Source organism: Aythya fuligula, chromosome 8 (genome assembly GCF_009819795.1).
Source record: "Aythya fuligula isolate bAytFul2 chromosome 8, bAytFul2.pri, whole genome shotgun sequence".
Classification (NCBI taxonomy): domain Eukaryota; kingdom Metazoa; phylum Chordata; class Aves; order Anseriformes; family Anatidae; genus Aythya; species Aythya fuligula.
In genome coordinates, this window is record NC_045566.1 from 14,796,255 (window position 1) to 14,818,755 (window position 22,501).

At 35.5% G+C, this 22,501-nt stretch overlaps 1 protein-coding gene across 1 annotated transcript; it reads right to left on the reverse strand.

Moving 5' to 3' along the window:
* Positions 1-3,748: 3,748 nt before the first annotated feature.
* Positions 3,749-19,787, reverse strand: SSX2IP (SSX family member 2 interacting protein). The gene is made up of 14 exons (XM_032192424.1): positions 19,744-19,787; positions 17,816-17,949; positions 16,823-16,989; positions 16,410-16,610; positions 14,566-14,676; positions 13,282-13,417; positions 12,298-12,373; positions 12,041-12,212; positions 10,164-10,314; positions 8,509-8,645; positions 7,882-8,055; positions 6,198-6,309; positions 4,669-4,789; positions 3,749-4,460 (listed from the first exon to the last, which is right to left on the reverse strand). The coding sequence occupies exons 2-14, from the start codon at positions 17,856-17,858 to the stop codon at positions 4,379-4,381; spliced, it is 1,683 nt and encodes a 560-aa protein (XP_032048315.1). The 5' UTR covers positions 17,859-17,949; positions 19,744-19,787; the 3' UTR covers positions 3,749-4,378.
* Positions 19,788-22,501: the final 2,714 nt, after the last annotated feature.

A 22,501-nucleotide genomic window follows, 5' to 3' on the forward strand; every position in this document is an offset into this window, starting at 1 on the left:
ATCTGTTTAAATCACAGGACCAATGTGTCCTTTCAGCTCCGGTCACACTGACCAGGAATATTTTTTAAATGAGTGAAGGTTTCATAAGCATTCTGTAAATAGTTTGTCTTCCAAGGTAAACGACAGCTAAACGTGAACAATTAAAACCCACAGGGATTCTCAGCAGCAAGCAGGGAGGATAGAAGTGCAGGTCAACTAGAACTTCTGCATTGGGCCAGGTGTCTTCAGAAATGGGAGATGCACAAAAAGTTCTTGCCCTTTTTGAACATGGTGATAGATAATCATGAAAAAGGACAAACAAGTTCTTGTCAGCCACAAACAAAAAAGTTAGCCTTCCAAAGTGAGCTGGGTGGCAGCTGGATCAACAACAAAGACCAAAAAAAACGTGCAGGATCTTCCAAGTTTAAGGTTAGCTCTGGAGGGGCAACTTCAAGCAATGCAGAAAGCTTCAAATCACACAAAAACTCTTTAATTCTACTCTAATTCAAAATCTACAACATACTGGTTATTCAGTCACTTTATTTCTGTTCCCACAGTACCTACAAGATTTACCACAAGAGAGTAGTTTGTGGCAAACAATGTTTTAATGACCACAAATGAACTACACATTTTCTATTCCAGCATTTTCTAGTAAATGCTCTTCTGAGACTGTTATCCCACGAGTTTTGACTTTTTCAAATGGATTTCATCTGAATTTTAAATCCACCTGGTGTCGTGCAGCCTCTATTTTGGAAACTGCCATAGAATTCACTCCAGAATACTACAGTGTTGTTGCAGAAATTTGCCAGAAATGGCACGATTACATGATTATCAACCTGTTATTAAGTTTAAGCAGACAAGCACACTGTGCCATGGTTATAACCTTCTCATAATGATGCACAGCCAGCTCTTCCCTATAACTTTTTTTTTTTTTTTTTAAATAGCTGACCATTTCTTTATAACAAACTTACATGTTATGCATTACAGTTAGTTGCAAGTCTCGTAGTCATGTTTTGTTTTGAGTTGTGCATGTACATGAGTACAGCATCAATGTGAAAACTAGAATATCTGTTATGGGTTGCTGCTTTTTGTGCAAGTACAGCACAACCTTGCTGGGAGTAGTGAACTTTGGAGAACAGATGTATTGTAACAAATAATAATAAACTATCAAACAACATGAATATTTTTCCCAGGGATCAGAAAAAAAAGAAAGCACAAATAGTAGCATGCAACACAAAGTATTCCCATTATCCTGGAAATACTAATTTTTTGTTTACTCTTTAAATGGATATTATTTAGGAAATTTACTAAATAGTTACCTTGGTCCAGTTGAAGTGTACATACAGTAATCCCAGAGAAAAGAAAGGATATGGTCTGATTTTTTTAATACACATTGGAGCATTTTCATTCTGCTGCAACTAAGCAGAGCAAGTCTGCAGAAGCTACTGGAAGCAGTACTTCAAATTAGGATGGGGGCTGGTTTGTAGGGAGAAATTTTTCATAAGTAAATCTTTTATTATTGTTTGCTATACAGCCTGTTTTACAAAAGCTATTTTGTATCATCCTTAAAGGAAAAAAAAAAAAAAAAAAAGAAAGAAAAGCTTAACAACTGCAAACTAACCCTGGAAAGTAAGGTCTCCTACCTAATCAGACTTACATTTATAGTAAAAGCACCCTCCCACCACATAGACTGAAAAAGAAACCTAGATAGCACATACAAAGCATGCCATGTTTAAAGATCATGTGAAATAAAACACCATAGAGCGTAAGAGAATCACTCATCTTTTCAATATCATGCATAGCTAGCAAACAATAACTTTACATGTCATTGCACTACAGCTAGCACTTCTTGTTCCTTCTTAATCGGCCACATGCTTCGTTATCTCAAATAGGTGCCTATGTGTGGTAACACACGTGTATGGCATTCCTGAGTAGCCTTCCCCTCTGCTCCTCAACAGTCTATGATTATGTAAGATCCTAAAGGTTATATACTTTGCTGTGTTGGAAATAATGTCACCACCTACCAACCAGGACATTATTAGCAGTAGCTGCAGTTTTAGAAGCTTCCTGATCACTAGGTATGGTAATCCGAAAACTCTAGGCATGCTTGCCTTCTTTACAGAGACAGGACTGACTCTGTACCCCAAGGTCGGCTCAGGGCTCACTCACATACATACTTCTAACACAGCTGGTTCTTCCGTATAAGCATTAAACTGAATTTCCACTTCCATGGCATGGGTTACAGAAAGTTAAAGCAAAAAGTTAGTATAAAATATTTATCAGTTCCTAATCATTCAATAAGCACAAAAGATTAAATAAGTAAATTACTTTGCTCTTCAGAGGCATTATTGTATTAAAAGTGACTGTCATGAAAAGATATCTAGTCAAAAATCCAACTAAATTATCCAGCAAGAACATGTTTAAGTGTTACAAGAAAGCACCGAAGAACATACCTTAATTACTTCAGAACAGCAGCAGCCCCTAGTGGCATCCTGTTAATTGCCTCAACCATGGATTTACAGATATAGTAGAAGGTGTCCCTGCCCACACAGAGGGGTTGGAATTAGATGATCTTTAAGGTCCCTTCCAACCCAAACCATTCTACAATTCCATGATATTGAGTAAACTAATAGTCTGAAAATAAGAATCTTGCTGGTAAATTGCATGAAAACTGCTCTTCTCTCATTTGTCACTATACGAAAATTTTCAGTTTACATCTTTGAGTATGCTTTTGGATACTATTTCTACTCTTCCATAACTAAAAGTCACATAAGCTCTGTTCAGCATTGAGTGGAAGGTGTAAGCTCAGCAATACCTATACAGATGATATGAGTAGTGTTCACTTATTGTGAAGGAACTGGAGAAACGTTTTAAAAGACTACTAAAAAAAAAAAATATTTCAGCAGAAAGATATGACCAACCAGATCAATATATACAATTCTGCTTCTTTAAGGTTCAGTACAGTTCTTACACAGCATCTTCTGCAGCTTGCATTGACTGCTACCTCATTTTGAGCTGTAACTGAAGGCACTGAACTAACCAGCAAAAACTTCAGTGTTTTCTATCTTAGCTCCATGAATTCCAGTTTCCTTTCTTTCTCATTATTCTATTGTTACTTTTTTTTCAGGTAGTCCAGTTGCTCTATTACAACCAGTTGTGAAGATAAGGGGCACAGCAGCAATGTATTTTCAGTATAGGGTTCTAAGCTTTAGAGTTTTTCCTTCCTATGATGCTGAGAAGAGCAAAAGTTTCTTAGACACCTTCCAAAAGGTCAATTGGACTAGGGCTGGAGCAACACCCGTGCATTAACAAATACATGAACATTCAAAAGACAAGAGATGAATGTGTAATGGGCAAGGGAATGTGTAATGGGCAAGGAAAAGCGCATGCTTTGTATTCAGTTGAAGGACACTTGAAACATTTTATCTACATGGCTATTTTTTAGGAAGTTATAAACAAAGCAGATTTCCCTAGGACTACCCCAAAAATTCTGGAGTCCACTAAAAAGAAACAAAACAAAATCAGCATCAGACAGATTTGGTAACATAGTGAACCTTGGCCCTACAACCCTGATGGCTTAAAAGTGCAGTGCTCATGAAACACAGAACAACGGTTTCTTAGAATAGACTTAAACATTTATTGTTCACATTTGAAATAATTTGATTCCTGACTTAACCATTGAAAGTCCTAATGCATCTGTAAACTGAGTATCACTATAAAACAATTTAAAATACCATGTAAAATAATATTATGGATGCATGTATTTCATTTCATGGTTTCTTAGCATAATCACTTTGTCTATTTACAAATATATAAAGATTTTGCGCTTTAGGTCACCTGAAATATCAAAGAGGTATTTTCAAATCACACAACTTAATAAATATATAACTTGTTTTGTTAAAAATCTACAGTATACTGTACATTCAAGTTGAGGCAAAAGAAGTTTTAATGCCAGTTAGACTTCAGACATAAATGAGTGTTTGCAATAATTAAACAATTCCTAAAAGTGCTCTGTCCATGATGAAAGGATTAGGATCCAATATTTTGTTACAGCCAAAGTTTCAGACCACTGCTTCATTCACAGAATCACAGCTTCTGTTACTAGAAAAATATCAAAGCTTTTATATATTTTTAATAAACATCTTCCAAGAGTTGCAAGAAATGGTCCAAAAAAAATAAGCCATGTGTGCGCACACCTACATACATCACAATTCAGATCACCACATAATCTTCCAAGAATGAACAAACTCACAGCATTCAGTTTCACTTTAGAATGGTGTTTATGAACACATCGCTAACAGAACAGCAGGCAACCCTAGGAAATCTAAGGCAGTTGTTCTATGTGCAAGTTTCTACATAGCAAAGAGTGCCAACTCCAGTCTTCCTGTGACTTTGTGCATTACTCAATTTCTCCTTCGTCACTTTCCTCCCACTGATTTGGCTTGCTGTCTCCAGCAGGTTTCTTTGATGCCGCATTGGAACTGGTATAAAAGAAAGTTAGTGTAAATAACTACATATTCATTTACAAATTACACTTCAGAGAGAATCACAATGCTGTTTTTACGATATTGATATTTTGCTATCAATCATAAGACCTAGATTAGACTTTCTGTAAATTATCACAACTTAGCCTCTGTTCTACATAGAGTTCAGCACTAAGAAAAAAAATATCCACATGATTTCAGATACCTGTTACGTGAAATGTACTGAGATGTCTGGCAGGGTTCAGCTGAAACAGGTCCACTCAGTGTACAGTGAGGTTTTCTTTGCTGAGATGTGGAATTCAGTAACCGACCGTCTTGGTCAGAACCTAGAAGGCATACATATCATTTAAAATACACTACAATAGAAAACATTTGAAGGACTACATCCTTTGTGTCTTCTGCAGTAAAAATACAAACAAAAAAAGCAAAACCAAAACCAAGCACAAACACTCCCCCTCCCAACTTTTTGCATGTCTATAATAATAAATACAGCCACTGGAACTTTAAAAAGTTAATTGCAAATCAAAAGCTTTGGTATACAGCCTTAAAAAAAATGAAGCTGCTCACACATCATTAAAATCAAGTCATTCTTCATGAGAAACAAGCCATAACATTTAAAATCTGTTTCTAAAAATAAAAACATTTTTTTACTATGGAAGATACACTTACAAAAGCACTACAGGAATTGCATGGAGGAGAAACAAGGAGGACACAGAATACAAGAGGCAAACTAGTTACCTAACAAGAATACAAATTCAACTGTTTTATCTTTACTTGCTAGTTCTTTTATGCATTTATCTAAAAATGCTGACTCCCACAACAAGAATCAGTTTAACAAAGATTGCTGTTACTTTCTAAGAAACAGGGCAGGGGAATTATCAAAAATTCAGCAGTAAAGACCAAAACACCGAATTTGCGTATTCAGCCATAAGGAGGGGTGGGAAATCAATTTATCAGTTTGAAAGAAAAAAAAAAAAAAACATGGGAAAGAGGAATTCAAAAATATTTTAAATGAAAACAATATTCCAAACTACGAACATGTTATAAAACACTCATATAGCCATATTATCTTTTTTGAGGAAATGATTCTTCGAAGATTTGAATCTTTAAATCCTATTGTTTATCACTCAAATTTATTTTATCATTATATTTATATTATAATCATACTTTACCTATAATAGATAATTATAATTACCTTATTATATAAGTTATTTTATCATTATTTACAGTATTTTTACAAAGGATTCTGTTTTACTGAATTTATATGGGAATGAATGTTTAGTATTGCCTCATCTCAAAGAGCAAATGCTGCGTTCTTCAGAGCTTGTTTCTGATCTATGAAGATCTCTACATGTCATGAGTTTTTGCAACAGCCTTGATAATGAATATGCCCACATTTTAATTAATTTGGTAATTCCAAGAGTTCTCTGTTCTTACGAGCTAAGCTGTCAGGTACTTAACATTCACCTGATCCCTTCTCAGATCTAAGTTCATTACATAGGTAATTATCAGGCAGGGAATTACCAAGATTCCCTTTTTGAACTATCAGTTAGCCTGACAGGTAAAGGCATACAGTAAGTGAAATTGGTAAAGTTTCTCCTGGAAAGTTTTTTTATTTGCTTTTCCTGTATGTTTGTTTTGGGTAGGTTTATTTGTTTTAAGTAGTTTTACATCTTCTAGTTAAAAGGGGAAGAAAATCATACTACAGTAACATAATTTGAACCAAATACTTGCTTCCTAAGAAGGCACTTGAAGTTGTCACATTTTCAGAGTGCTTGTGATCAGTAGACATACTTAAGAACTGTTGCTTCAACCATGCTCCTCTATCTTCTTCAAATGCCTTTCTCTAGGAAAAGAAATGTCAGTTTACACTTAGGACCACACAAACAAGCTTAGTCTGCATTACACTGATGTTATTCCATCTAAAAATCAGAAGTCGTGGCATGTACATGCAACTAAAGTGAGCCAGCAGTTTAACACAGAATTACAGTCATGAGAGCAAGCCTTTAAATCCTACAAGGATTAGCTGAGGAGGTATTTATTTACAAGCCAAACCCCATGGCTTGTTTCACAGAGGTCTGAATAATCCCTTCATTTTACTGTTCTCCACTCCAGTGACACAATCTCCTATCACTGCCTCCTGTGCTCTCCTGCCCCCACAGTGCAGCACTACCTCCTGCAAGTACCCCTTATTTCTGAGCAGCTGCCAATAAGGATTACTACTTAAACCTCAACCTTCAGCTTTTTCATAAACAGATGAAGGTGACTGAAAATAACACTGATTATTTCCATCCAAAACTGAGGCAGAAAGGGGATGTTTCCTTTTCCAACTCCTCTATGAGCACAGAAGAGGAAAACACTGGCTAAAGACAATCTTCAAGAGGTCTAAAGGCTGTGCAATCAAGAGACAAGCTATTGTATCTCCAAAACCGTCAGTGAAATGGGATGTTCCCATTATATATATATATTTTTTTTTTTACTGTATCAGCAGAAAATAGAACAAGCTTACTTTTTCCACAGATAACTATGAAACTTGGAGTACTGCTTCTACTTCCTTGTTTCTCCTTTCGAATTGTATTATTTTAACAAGCAGAAGCATAGGTAGTTAACGTTTTTGCTGCAATGTAGTCTTAAACATTTCTGGACGAACTATTAGTATTTCTCATCTCTCAACACTAAATGAAAAACTTGAAGAACATGTATCTATATATGTAGTGGCTTGTACCAATATTTGTCACTGCATGAACTACTGTTGTGCCAACATCTCAAGGAAAATCCAAAATATTCAGTTCTTGACATTTTATGTTCCCTCCTGCTCACTTGTAATCCCCTTCATGTTTTGACCTTAACTACTGACTAGAGAAAAGGACACATGCTAGAGCTCATTTATAGACATATCTACCCCCATTCCATTCCAGTATGCATGTTTACTGGACGGCTTAACTACAAGAACAGAAAGTGACCCTACTAAGACAAAGACAGCAGTTATTTTGTCTATCTGCAATAGTCATTGGTTTAGAAATGTTTAGAAGTCTTTGAGAACTCAACACCATAGCCAAATCTGACAAAAATTTGCATAAGCACAGGATTTAATAAAGCATTTAATAAATAAGCAGACTGATTTTTCAGAAGTGCTTAGAAATTTCAAAAGCTGCAAGAAAAATGGGTCATTCCAGTTGCAGTAACTGCATTTTCCAGTACACCTGAATTTTTTTTTTTTTGAAGTGCCAACTAAATGACCTGCCACAATTGCCAAAAGATGTTTTATACAGTATGAGAATAAGCTGCTTGTTAACATCTCCATACAGAAATTGTTAGATGGCTGCACTTCAGTGTGTGTTAAATAGTTTTATTCTAATAATAGCAACCCATCTTTCATAGCAATTCCTTTTCTAATACCTTTCCATTTTTCTAATACCTCAAGTCCTAATCTAATAGCAGCTTCTGTAAAACTTCTTCGTTCCTTCTCAAAATTCTTTTTTTGTTCTCGAAATAGCCTCCATTCTTCCTGAAGACGTTCTCTTTCTTCCAACAAATAGCAGTCCTGTAGTAACAGAGTGGTGTCATCATCACATGGAGACATAAGCTGCTGCTGCAAATATAAAGCAACGAAAGACTAATATTAATTTGGGAAGGCCTATAAAGATGTGCAGGATTTCCATAAATTCAGTTTTATTAAAAAAAAAGTTGAAGTTTGATATACAAACAACACAGTTGATGGGGCCAGAGTTTCAGGCAGGTAACAAAACATCTCTGTTCAGGCAGCTGACCCCAGCCTCCTCCCTCGTATTTGCTCACCCTCCCCCGTCCCACCACCACCCCCCTACCCCACCCCCCCAAAATTATTCTTATCAGAATTACAAACTCATTGGATTACTAACCAACTAACTAGCACGCATACTCAGACCAACCACTAAGACTTCCTATTAAAAAGAATAATCAAATAAAGGAAAAAGGTTCAGAGGTGAGAAGTGACATATTAAACACACACACACACACACACACACACACACACTCAATTGAGAAAAAAATTAAAGCCTGCTACCTGTAACAATTGTTGCTGAGTTTTGATCATTTCTTTACACTGCTGAATTTCTAATTCTAGCTTTTCAGTTTCCAGCTCGTGGTCTTCCCTTGAAATTACATCTTTGTCATCCAAAGCTCTTAAATGCACACGTGACACTAAGGGAAGAAAAAAGCTACTTAGGACAAAAATCCCTCACAGCACTGGGGGCTCAGAGTAATAGCAAAGGTTTTTAATCTGTATTTGTTTTATCCCAAAAGACACGTACATATTCAAAATTACTTCTATCAGAACAAGAGCACCAAAACTGGTGCTACACACACAGTAACCAGTAACTGGCACAATAACCAGTTCAGAAAAAAATTACAACATATCTGTTTTACATTTCCCTGGGTAAATTACAAGTCTGCACTGCAACGGAAGTGTCACACACAAAAAACACTTGCTTCAGCAGTTATTTAATGAAAATCAAGACAAATGAAGACTTCTCTTCACTGATATGTTGTTAGCCTATTCTTCTGAGCCAATTTTTGAAGGGCTTGGGTGTTCATAAAATATGACAGTAACTATATATATCACAGACAAAAAAAGAAAGACTTTCCCTCAAGTTCTGTGAAGGAGAAACAGAGCTTACAGCCAGAACATTGTGTGCGTATTTTTACCCCAGCAAAGGAATCAATTAGAGGAATAAAATGTATTTTTGTACAATCATATAATGCAGAATTTTATTTCATGCACAACTATCATAGTGATCATAATAAGCCAAATTTTGATCCCCTGGTGACAGCGATTGAACATTAACTGAATGCTAAGGAACTAGAACAGTCATCTCTGTAAATTAAAGAAAAAAAAAAAAAAAAAAAAAAAGAAAGGTGACTCCAAGAAAAGCACAAATACACAAAGCATTTTTTCCTGATGCTTACAATTACTTCTCAGTTAGCTATACAAAATGAACTATTACTCAGAACAAGTAATCTTAAAATCCTTTCTATGGCATAAACATGTTCTTATAGACCATCTGCTCTTTTATTTGCAACTGAATGCATGACCTTCTCAGTATTATTCCTGTCTGCAAACATCCCTGTGGTAGCAGCAGCATTTGCTTACATGGGAAAAGTAATACTAGGAAAGAATTTTATATATTTTTAGCTGTCTTTTAATGCTGTTTAACAGCTGGAAATGAGAAGAGTCCAGCACCATTCCATCAACCAGTTCACTTTAGAATGCCAGCAGAAGACTTAGAGGTATGGATGTGGCAAGGCTAAGCTCCAGGAAGGATTTACATATTTTGCATCCGTTTGATTCAAATTGTTATATCTGCATTATTCAAACAGCTCAAAAAGGTGGGAAAAGAAAACAAACATTTATTACAGGGCATGTATTTCCAAACAAAAGATAATTATTTCTTCAGAAAATCGTTGCTTACTGTGCCAAACGATTAATCATGTCTGTTTTCAGGATAACAGGCTTGCTATGCAATTGCTTTCCTAACTTCATTCAGTTAAAACTCATACCAAAAATGTAAATCACAAGCTTTTTCAGGAAGTCTACCAGGTCACAATCCCTTCTATTTTAGCTTTTATGTAGTTTAGACAGACTAAAGTAAATTCAAAGATTATGATACCAAATGAAGTTAGCAGCATTTTATATGTACATGTAATTGTGTTAATCATCACCTTGGTTGTCCAGCTTTTCAACATGATTTTTCAACATTCTCCATTGTTTTCTAATGCTGTTGGTAAGCTGCTCTCGCACAGTTTCACAAGACAGTTCCCACATATTCTCTTTATTTAATTCTCCGATGTCCTCCTCCAGGTCTGACAACACCTGTAAAAGTAGAAGCGAAGTGTGATGCAAACCACCTTACCATTCCAAGTAGACATATTTGTTTATTTAAATATGTATACAGGTTTAATTTACCAAACCAAAGTAAAATTAATATATATAGAAAAGATTTTTCTTCCAGGGAAAATTTGTCTGTTAGAGAGTAATTCCCTGATGGCATAATGATGAAGAAAGAGAAGTAATGTGGCACTCCCCAAAACCGTGACACGAAGACAATTTATAAAGGTAGCAAGACTCTAACTTAGCATCACAAATCTCCACAAAAGAAGTTCAGATTGCTGAGAAGTTCCATTGTTACAGGCTCACTACACAGAACGAGCAGGATTTTAGATGGTAAAGACAGTGTTTCCATTATCTATAAAGACTATTTTTTTCCTTTTGAGAACTAAGTAAATCCAGAACACACCCTATGGTACAATGGAAGTAGCCCATTCAGTTGCATTTCACCCTATTGTTCAAATACCAAACCTGAATGCCATCTCAAAGAGATGAGACAGAAAAGTCTGAGAGGACTAGCCCGCAACAACTTAGTGGATATAAATTAATAAGCTATAGCTATTTAAACACCTGACATGAATACCCCACTCCTCTCAAGCATCTAAACCATTCTATACAAGCCTCTTTAGCTACAAGTACATAAGAAAAATGTGATGGTAAATTCCAAATTAAGTTCAAAGGCATCTAAATAATTCATTTACATATGAAGTAAGTACTTTCTTTCAAACCTGTATCATTTAAGATCTTAAGGAACAAAGCAAGAATTGTAAGAAAAAAAAACAGTATTTTTTTTTAGAGGTTTTTGTCATTTTATATAAAAACATTCATTTATATACGTATACATACATGTATGTGTATGTATGCATGCTAACCTCATGAAATCCTAGTCTGGAGTAGCCATAAAATATCCTGTGTAAAAAAAAAAAATAAATACTTAGGACTGGAGAAAAAACACTAAGCCATCTCACTTGGGAAAAAACATATTCCTCCAATGTACCAGCAGTTCTGCAAAATGAACTAACTGGTCTAACCCATGGACTAAACAGAACACACACTAATTACATTTCCTCTACCCTCACCCTCTGTGGTTTCTATGGAAAGCTTTAACAGTTTAGAAAAGTTCATACGGCTTCCCTTTTTGTACTTTGTCCCTCATTTGTCATAGTGTTGAAGTCAGTGCCTGTGTGCTCAGCTGAACTGAAATTTCACAACAGTTGATTCTTTTTTCCTTAATATTATGTTGCTTTTCTATATACATTTTTACACACATAGTGTTCAGCACTTCATTTTTTTCATTTACTGAGTACTGGTACAGTAGTTCTATGTGTCTGGGCATTAAAACATCTATCTTAACCACATTTCCACCTTTTATGGAAATACTTGCATAAGCACCTTGGAAGCCAGTTTCAGCTTCCTACTATGAAAGGCAGACGAAATCCAAACTGCATCGTTATAGAGAATTACATACAGGTAACTACATCTAACATTTATCTGAAGTATACTTTCAAGCTTCCCACGTATTGACTAGGAAGAACAGACTTGCTATTGTTCATGGACAGAATTAGACCATTTAAACATGGGTGATTTCAAGTACAGCACAGGGTATGTAATCCACAGCAAGTCCTACAAGAGAAAGTTTACCTTTTTGATGATCAAATGGCTCCAGCACTGCAAACTATCACACATTTAATTTTAACTGAAGGGTACTTACTGGCCCATCTTCAGACCTTTCTTTAGGTTTTTGTTTCTGTGGTGGGAGAAGTGAAATAATCTCTTTCTTCATTTGCTGAAGAACTTTTTTCAGCTCAGCATTTTCCACTAGAAGCTGCTTCTGGCGTTGCTCATAGTCACTTAACAGAACTTTGTACATTTCTTCTTCATTTCTAGAAGCAGAAATCTTACAGTAACAAGACAACAAATACAGCATATGTGTCAATTAATGTTGTTCTATAACAACTAGAAGTTCACCTGGCTTCTGTCTTATCAGTCCTCCATGCACCTCTCTTCCCATCAGCTCTACCAACATAATTTAGAACTTCCATAGCTGCAAGTGAAAAGGATATTTCAAAGCATGAAAAAATATGCAAGTATATGAATACTCAGATAACACTACATTTACTTGTTTGCTTTTACACATAATTATTGTCAAGAGACCACATTACCTAAATGTTTCCCTCAGTCTTAAGACCCAGATGAGACCACATTGCCCTCCTGAACAAGAGTAAGATAATCAAGAAAAATAAATAACTTCTTGTGTTTGGAAACCTGGGGTGGGCGTGTTCTCATCCTGTCTCTTATTTTATACATTTCTTAACAGCACTTTCATCCATATTTCAGCTTTTATATAAATCGATTATTTTGAAATCATATCAGGTTAGGAGTCAAAGTTCAATTCTAGTTAGCTCTCAAGGAAACAGGAACTAGATTTAAAAGCTGATTATTTTGACCTTGCTGATACTTCAACTAGCATTATCTAACCAGAGTCAGCAACATGATACAAGTTAAGATTTGTTCACCTTAGGGTGAGGCTTCTAGAGATTACTGTGCTGATATCTAGTGATTTTCTACTGTCAAAATAGGTGTTCCTGCTACGGCATCGTAATCCAACCTGGCTTACCCACATGCAGTGTCGAACTAGACCAGCAGAAAAACCAACTCAGCAACATTATTTTTTTCTGGTTTAGTGAACCATTTTTGTTCAGTAAAAATATAACATGCTACAAATGGCAAACAACTGAGAGCATTTGGAGAGTAGCAGAAGGGATAAGAAAGGAAGATCAGGACTTCCTTTCCAATGACAGTCTCCATGCTTTGTCTGAGACAGGAATTTCACAACACATTCACTGATCCACAAGTTAAACACTTGGGAAAGCGATATGAATACACTCCGAACCAAATTTAAGCATTTTTAAACATACAGAACAAACTATTTTGTTCTGGTACTCTACTTACCAATTTTTTTGTCCTTTTTGTTCATGACTAATTGATGTAAGCGTTCCTTTAATTTGTTATATTCTCTCTCTTTCCTCTTCATATCATGATTGTACTGTGTAGCTCTACTTGAAATTATGTTTTGCAACTTCTGTACCTAAAAACAACCACATAAAAAACAGATTTCATCTAATGCATATAAGGAAACATTTCTTCAGAAAACCAAAACAAAGAGGAGAAGTGAAATAACATTTATTAAAACTGCTTCTGGTTAAAGGAATTGACAACAGAAATCAGGAGTACTCTCCTAACAAATAGGTTCTGACCTGTCTCAGGAAGTTTTGTTGCTTTTACGCACAAACCAACACCACAAGCAACATATGCTACAGTTCGTCAGTACAACTAAGCACATTTTTTAGTGATTCAAGTGATAACCTTCTCTGGCTTCAGTAATTAATGTTTGGGATTTGATTAACTCTAAAGTAGGTTTATTAGCTTTACACTAAAAAATAATAAACACATTGCTCCTTTTGGATAGCAGAATTGAAAAGAAAGACTATTTTATTTAGTCTATAAGAACAAACATATCATAAAGCACATTCTAGACCCATACTATCATTAGTGTTTTTTTTTTTTTTCCCCAAAGCATCAGTTTTAACTTTAACAACATGTAGAACATTCAACATTTTAAGCTAGAACTTTATGAAGTTCATTATAAACAGATACTACTATGATTGCTAACTACATGAACATGTTTATGAATGCGGAGAACATTCATGGAAATTTAGGAGCCATGTAAGTACAGAGGGCTGGGGAGAACGTGGGAACAAATTCCAAACTAAACAAAGTGTTTTCTGATCTTGGTTCTTCTAAGAATCTAAAGTTTAATGAGTGTGGGTTTTGTGGTCCATCCCCTGCCCCCACTCTCCTCTACAATATAACAAAAAAATAAGTGCTCCTATACATATAGGCTTGAGGAAGCAACTGAATCACACTGTATCCTCTTATATCCTTAATATAAGATATTAAATATTAATATCTTAATATTTAAACATTACAAAATAAAGTTAAAATCAAAAAGTATGAGAAAACTGCACGTGTTTCTATAGTACTATCTACCATTACTATAACTTGGACCTACGCCTTCCAGAACCTATTTAATTTATGTAATGTGTCAATTTCTTTGCTGAAATACAACATTCATTAGAAAAAAAAAGAAATCAAAGTAAACAGCTACCAGATACCATGCAAACATCATACTACTGAAAACCTATGTAATAATCTGTGTTGATGTACATAACTCACTTCATCCTTCTCATTTTTAAGTAACTGGTGCAAGTTTCTGTTCTTGCTTTGCAGTTGTCTGTCCCTTTCCTGAAGTCCAACTATTTCCCTTTTAGATAATTCCAGCTGTTCCTAGAAAAAGGAATGTTGATAGTTCAGTATCAATACAAAAAAACAAACTGCAAAGTCACCTCATTTGAGTTAAGTCTTCTTATATTTGACCTCTGATGTTTCTTGATCACTTTGCACTTTCAGTGACAAATTAGTTCTATCTTCTGGAGCAAGTATGATTCTCCAGTACAAAGAAACACTCCCATCCACAAAAAAAATTAAAAAAAATATTTAGCTTGGTATTTAACATATCTTATCTTATACAATTACTGCTTTTTCAATAAGTCAGGATTCTGTAAGCGTATCTCTACCACAGGATTGAAGGTGGATACTTAGCAACCTGTTTTAATTTGGGACTACCATTTTACTGGAGTGTTTCTCTTAAATAATCCAGGGAACAATTAACATAGATATGTAAATTGTGACCATAGCAAAACAAATAGGACATTTCACATATATAGAGTAAGGCTGGACAAATGATCCCATTGTAACAGATTATGCACAACTGGCATTTAAGAACTTTCTTCCACAAACATGTGACTCAAACCTGAAAATGCCACCTTGAATGGTCAGAAGAAAACACTACATACAAACTCTTTTCTTGCGTGTGCAGCGAGCTAGAAGTGAGTAAAGTTATGTAAGCATCAAAAGTTTCTAAGCAGCAAATCACATCTGAACACATTTAACACAATAGCATATGTCAAGAGGATTGCCGCACGATATCTGAAAGAGTTTACATAAGAAGCCTTGTATGGGGGCAGATAAATTAAATGTCCTGACATTGAAGCAGTGCTAGCAAGTTTTTTTGCATTCTCAACTTAAAAGCCATTTGTCTAGGAAAAGTATCATACATAGTGTATTAAAATGACTATAGTTACACTTGATTTTTAAGGTCACATCAAAACACTCCTGTGTGGCTGACTAATCTCAGCAGAAGGGCTCCTGTGATTTTGAGAAGCTATAGCACTATTTGACAAGGAGAGTGCTGGACAGTCTTACTGAAAAACAAACTTATGAGGCCCTTAGTCATGCACTGGATTTTTATTTTTTCTTCTCCATGAAGAATCAAAGGAAACAACAGTCTTCTGATATGACTGCACATGAGTACCCATGAAGTAGCATTAGCTGATGCATTAGAAGTTCACAGCTTTTCAACAGTAGCAGACCTGTTTCATTTTACACCACAGGATAAATACCCACAATCTCATTTTTGGCAGCAAGCTTCTGAGCAGTCTTTATGAAAAGGCTATGTGGTCAGCTATTCAAGGAATTTAACAAAAAAAAAAAAAAAAAAAAAAAAAAAAGCTACACATATGGAGAACGAGCGGTAAAAGGCCTGTGTAGGTTGCTTTTCCTAGTACATGTCACTATCACTGATTACAATAATACTGTGAATTTATCTTTTAGAACAGGGTATGCCCTATTTGATGATATTCAATGAGCTGAACTGATGCGTTCAGCATTTTCACCTACAGCATGCATTTCCATGCAACACTTCCAAACTGAACAGTCTTCCCTCTTCCTTGAGGAAAGATCTAAGCAGGTTTTCCATTCTTTCACTAATTCACATTTCATTAACAAATCTTCCACTTCCAAAAAAAAAAAAAAAGATCAAAAACAAGAATGCACATACAAATACAAACACAGATTAGAACTGGGGAGGAAAACAAAAAAATTCACTCACTGTTAAGAACGTACAGTATCTGTTAAACACAAGTGCTGCATTATATTGGTGGAATTATCTTGTTTTCTACCTTTAATTTAGCATAGGAGTTCTGTAAGTGATCCATATCACTACCCAGTTTCAGGTGCTGCATTTCTACTTCTTCCTGAGCTCGAAGGTTCTTGTGCTGCTGTACAAGTAATTCATTCATGCAATTTATGATGGATATTAAGTTTAATTCTTTTCCTTTCGGCTCCACATAAATAGAAGGGAAGCCCAATGTTGTCAATTCCTGGTGAAAAACAGAGGGGAGAGGGGATAAATAAGGGGTTCAATCTCTCAGATAAACAATAACAGATGAAATCCTATATGAAGAAAAATATATATTCCACACCAACTTTAGCATTAAGAAAGAAGCCTTCCTAATCCAGTGCTTCTTCACTACCAAAACTGGTTTAATGTCATCTTCAAACAACGGCGAATAAACAAGAAGATCTGGCTTACCCTATTGAGATAGGATATACTCTGTTCAATATTCTCTTCTGTGCAAAAGGCACTGAAAAAGCTGTGCATGCTTTTGGATGAAGGCAGTGGCAAGCGTAGCACTTGTGAGTTCATGCTTGGGGGTGATATCTTTTTTTCTGAGGTATACTGAAAAATATTTTTGCTATCTAAAAGTTAAAAATATTAAGAAACAAGTCAGGGATGATAGTTTAAGACATCATATACAAAAAAAAAATTTTAAAAACAAATCCCTTAAATACCAAAATTATTCTTTATAGACACTTACAAGTCTAGAGCTTAGAATGTCATCTATAATGAAATATTACAACGTAACATATTAAACAACTCACAATAAAAAGAAGGATAGCTAAACTTCTACAGAAAATCTAAAGATTTCACAACATTTTCAGGTGTTGTATCTTTCAACTTTTACTATTCCTGCCTCCATGAAAGAGCTCTCCTACCTTTTTTCGTAATTGCCTTGCTAAAAAACATATGTGCTTTATTTATACAGGTGCAAAAGCTGTAAATTTAGTTACAAATTCCTCCAAAAATATGATATCCTTAGTCAAAGCAAGTGTGTACTATAATTAAATCTTCCACTAGGTAGAAGCAGGCAAAAAAAAAAAATCTCTTTTAATAAATTTGTCATCATTTTATAAGGCATGAGAACGTAGAACAAATTAAGAATTCTCTGAAAGTGCAAGATAATCTGAAAAGTATATTTAAAAAATTGATTAGAACTTTCATTCATATATATATATATATATATATATATATATATATGAAAGAATAGTATTTTAAAGCAGCATTTCTACAAGGACTTGATCCAAAAAAAAAAAAAAAAAAAAAGCTTTGTATCTACTAGACCAGTTAACAGCATGTTAAATAACATGAAGCATCTCATTCATAAAACCCCACTCACTCTTAAGCAGCTATAATACCACCGGAAGAGCTAGCAAATCCACTAAATTCAAAATATTACTAGTTTACCTGATGACAGCACTGGCACAGTAACAGTCTTCCAATCTCCCATAGCAACAAGGGCAGGCAGGGTACCTGAGCAACTGGTTCAGCAGTGAAGTATTTAGTAGAATTCCCGACAATGGGTGTTACGTAGGCATCTCCTAAAATAGCAAGAGCATTTTAGATTAACAGTAGCATCTAATACAGCTAGGAGATTAAAGGAGGCATAGGAGAGAGAGACTACTGAACTTAAGCCACATGACATTTGTCTACTTCTTCACACAGTGTAGAACACCATAAGCACACCAAAAATTATACTGTAGAAACGATGTATCTGTATTTAGTTAGACGTGAACTTAACCAAGTCTTGTAAACCATCAACTAAAACACCATGCACACATGGAAAGTATAAAGACATTTTAGATAACCCACTTGTTTCTGTCAACATACATCAGAGAAAGCACAGCAAGCCAAATATTTAATATTTTTCTGCAATATAACCAGGAAGCAAGATAAATTTATGTGAAGTTTTAACATAAATCTGTCTTAATGAAATTATTAACAGGTGACAAAGGCTCTAGAAAAGATTTATTGGCCAACAGAGCAAAGGAACTTTTATATATATATATATATATATATATATATATATATATATATATATATATATATATATAAATAATGTATTAAATATTTAACTATATAGATTTAAACTTAACCTATGTACCTTAATATACTACGTATACACAGTTATACTGCCTTTCCCTGGCAAGCTGCTTGCTTATTTGCAAAATCTCCAAAACTGCTGAAGGAAAAGGCAAAGCCTTACTCCATTGGCACAGCCACTGAGTACAGTACTGGCTCTCTGGAAGCCAACCAAAACTCATTCATAAGAAAGAAGCAGCTGATTGTCCCCTCACCCTACCTCCACCTCCCAGTCTGAAGGCATGCAATAGTGTTAGAGTTGACACACTGCTGGAAAATTAAAGCCCAACTTGGATGTTGAAGATCCGGCCAGTGTAAGCCATCAGCTGTTGGGTGAACAATGACACTTCAGGGAAACTATTCATGTGACAGGAAAGAAGGCTTTCATTTACTTCATTAATACTTCAGATCAAAATCTCAAGTCAATTTAAGATGGACTCCATAGGCTTTTGCAGTACAGCCATGTTTGCCACTAATTCCTCCTAACGTGCACTCAGGGAAAAGGAACTTCTGAAGCTCTGACACTAAAACCTTGTATTTTTATCATTGTGGGAAAAGCTATCGTTTGGAAAACCAATCTGCTGTCTATTTAAGACACCAGATGTTTGTGGGTGGTCTGCTATCCATAAGGTCCCTTGAGAACAAAAAAGAGACAATAAGAACCCTTACTGATATTTCAAAGCACACAACATAATGCCCAGAGTAATACCAAGTTTTAAAGAAATCCTATTGGTACACAGCCACATCACAGAGTGTTCAGCACTAGAAAATAAGGTATCCACCTGGATGAATACTTCTGCAGGTTCACGTACTTGTATAAAAAGATAAACAATTATTCCTCAGATGAGTTGAAACATTGCAGCAACTACTAAACTGCACATCAGAAAGCACACATAAGGCAGGGAGAAAACAGTAAACATAGTAACAATCTAGAGGCTGTTGTTTATTAAGAAATTGATTCTTTTCTCCTTGCCCATTCACATTTTTCAGTGTTTTCTTCCTGCAAAACTAAGATGAACAGAAATGAACTAAGTGAACATTCAGACTCTAAAGGCAATGACTGACTTCACGGCAGGTCTGTAAGGCAATCTCTTCTTTGTTTTTCCCCACCACCCAAGTCAACGGTGCTTTTAAAAATGTAATTCAAAATCAAAATAAAGATTAGGAGGACACATTTCATAGAATATCCCAAGTTGGAAGGGACCTGTGAGGATCATCAAATCCAATTCATAGCTCCACACGGGTCTACTTACATTCTTATTTGGCTTCTGTTGGATCCATCAGATAGAGAAACCTGCAAATAAAAGGGCGGATAAAAAGTCAAATTAAACAAGTATATTCTCATTATTGGTGTCGTTGTAATCCTGCATTCTAATAATGTATTTCAAAAGGTTCTTAAGAAACTCAAAACACAAATTCCACTAAGAACTATTGGAAATTCTACAAAAACACTACTCACATTTCATAGATGCAATTAATTTCAAATAGATTGGCATTTATTCTTTAAGAGACTGCATAACCATTATGAGATCTTTCCACCCTCATTCTCTCTAAGTACATCACCAGTCCACAGGTCTCTACAGTGCAAACACTGTTTGGGTTGAGAGGTCTGCATCAGAATAATGCTTGACTGGACTAATCCACGTGAGGGAATACAATAATTCTCTAAATTTTAGTCCTGTAACCTGCATGCCATGTTATTCAGCGTAGATATTTTCTGAAGACTACTTTCTGGTGACACATTGTTTCTACATATACCAGCAAGAAGATAAAATGAAAAATAACAAAACAAACAAACAAACAAAAAAAAAACAAACAAAAAAAAAACACAGGTTCAAAAGGATGTCTAGCAAAGATACAGAATGCAAGAATACTCGGGCAGTACAGTAAAGTCCAGATAATACAACTATATTCTTCTCACATCAGTCAGCCATGAAGGATCTAGAGCCTTTTGTCGTGAAAGGGCAACTAGCAGTACACTGCATATTGGTCAATACAACAGAATTAAAAATAAAAATGAAGATCTGGTGAGTGCTAAACTCAAAAACTTCCTCCAACTGTTAAACCAACACACTAAAAGTAATTCAGATTGCTATATGGCATTGGAAGAATGCACTAGCTTTGAAGCAGTGATCATTTCAGAGAGCGGTCACTATTTTGTACATGCACCATCTTTGCACGCTGTATTTAGAATTAAACTCAGATGCGCAGAACGAGACAATCCCTGTGTCAGCTGCAAAAAGGAATGCCACAAGCCTTTAGTCCCATGCTAAGATCAACTCATCAGTTCCACATGGCTTCTGCTGCCAGTTCAGGACCTTAGCCATGACTTTTGAAGCTATCTAGTGATTAAGATCCATCAGCTACATTTCCTCACCAATCTAGGCAGCTCCCCTGGAGCAACGCAGCCCAAAATAGCCTCAGTGAAGTATGCAAGACCTAAAGATGAGCATCCCTGATCAAGACAGAGGAGATGCAAAATTAATTTATCTAAACTGTATTTATAAGGGACTCTAACACCCTTTTAACCACCATATCAAAGAACTGTATTTTTTGAAGCTGCATTTTCTGTAATTATGGAAGTATAATAAAATAATAAACAAGATTTAAAAGTATTTTAGGGATCTCCCTAAGCTATCCGAAGTTAACACAAAGTCTTGTTAACCTTTTTTTAGTTAAAGATTTGTTGTTTTGGTTTCGGTTTTGTTGGTTTTTTTATTCCTCCTGTTGTGATTCCCACCCCCTTTAAATCCTGGCTGGGAAAACAGGCAGTAGGAAGCTAAATCAACACTTGCTGTTTCCCAGCACTTCTTACTAACTCCAAAAATCTGACTGACCATCGGTGGCAGGGGGGAGAAAAGAACAAGTCTCTGAACAGCCAAATCTGCTGTAACTACTTAATGATTTTCTTTCTGTGCCCATTCCAGCATACAGGGATTTGTTGCAGCCATTTCACCAATAGATCTGATGACTCACCCAAAAATCTGTAATGATCCAGTGCTTGCCAGGCAGTTCTCTGCCCATTGGCAGCATCACTTTTGTTCCAGTCAAGAAATTGGGTGAACAAAACCTAGGAGGATTGTTAAAAAAAAAAAAAAAAAGCCTCTGGGGCCCAACTTCACATGAGTGAACATAACAGCAGAGCCATCTCATTGCAACTAAAAAAAAAAAAAAATCTAACAAAAACCCCACCCCAAAAAGATATGCATACTAAAAATAACAGAGAGCTTGATTAACATCAATAATCAAACCAAAGAAGTCAGAACAAGTACAAAAGAAAAAAAAAAATAAATAAAAAGCCATTGTGATGATAACTCAACTCCTTGAAAGTCACCTGAAGAGTTATTTATTTATTCATTTAAACAAAAACCTACAGGACTAGCCCCACAAACTCCTACATAATACACTAACATTTATTTTCCTTTTCGATAGAAGTTTACTCTAAACTTCAAGAGTAAAACCACGTCACAAGCACAGAGGTGAAAGGAGCTGTTCTTGAAACAACTGTTCTGTGGTTTGGGGAACAGGGGAAGGATTGATAATGACTGTGCCAGAACTCAAGTCAAATCCAACCTCATAAGGCTGAGTTTAGACTGTGTCACAACTGAAGAATCATGAGCAATAAGCACTAGGATTATAAACTTCACACAACACAGTATATTTAAAATTTCTGAATATTGTATTTAACTTTAAAAATGAGTAGCTCTGAGCTGATAAAAATAATTCAGACAACCCTGTGTTAGAAGAAGTGAATAGCATGTTATAGCATTGTACTGTGATCACATTACACCATCTGGTCATTTCTAACCTACACAGGGCGTGACTTAAATGGGAACTGCAGGATCTGGTAACCCAGAAAACTTTTTCCTCCCCTCAGATAGGGAGGGGCAATTTTGGGGGAGCATCCTCCCCCACTCCCCAATGTCACAACATCTCAGAAAAAAAGAGAAGAGTCCAATGCCTTCTCTATATATTAAGTACTTGTACAAAAGTTGCAACATGTACACAGAT

Coding starts and splice junctions, on each gene's coding strand:
- SSX2IP (XM_032192424.1), bottom strand. CDS start 17,858: ATGGGAGATTGGAAGACTGTTACTGTGCCAGTGCTGTCATCAG. Junction 14,677..16,409: donor ACTCCTATGCTAAATTAAAG/GTAGAAAACAAG, acceptor TCCTTTTTCTAG/GAACAGCTGGAATTATCTAA. Junction 10,315..12,040: donor AAAGGTCTGAAGATGGGCCA/GTAAGTACCCTT, acceptor CTACTTTTACAG/GTGTTGTCAGACCTGGAGGA.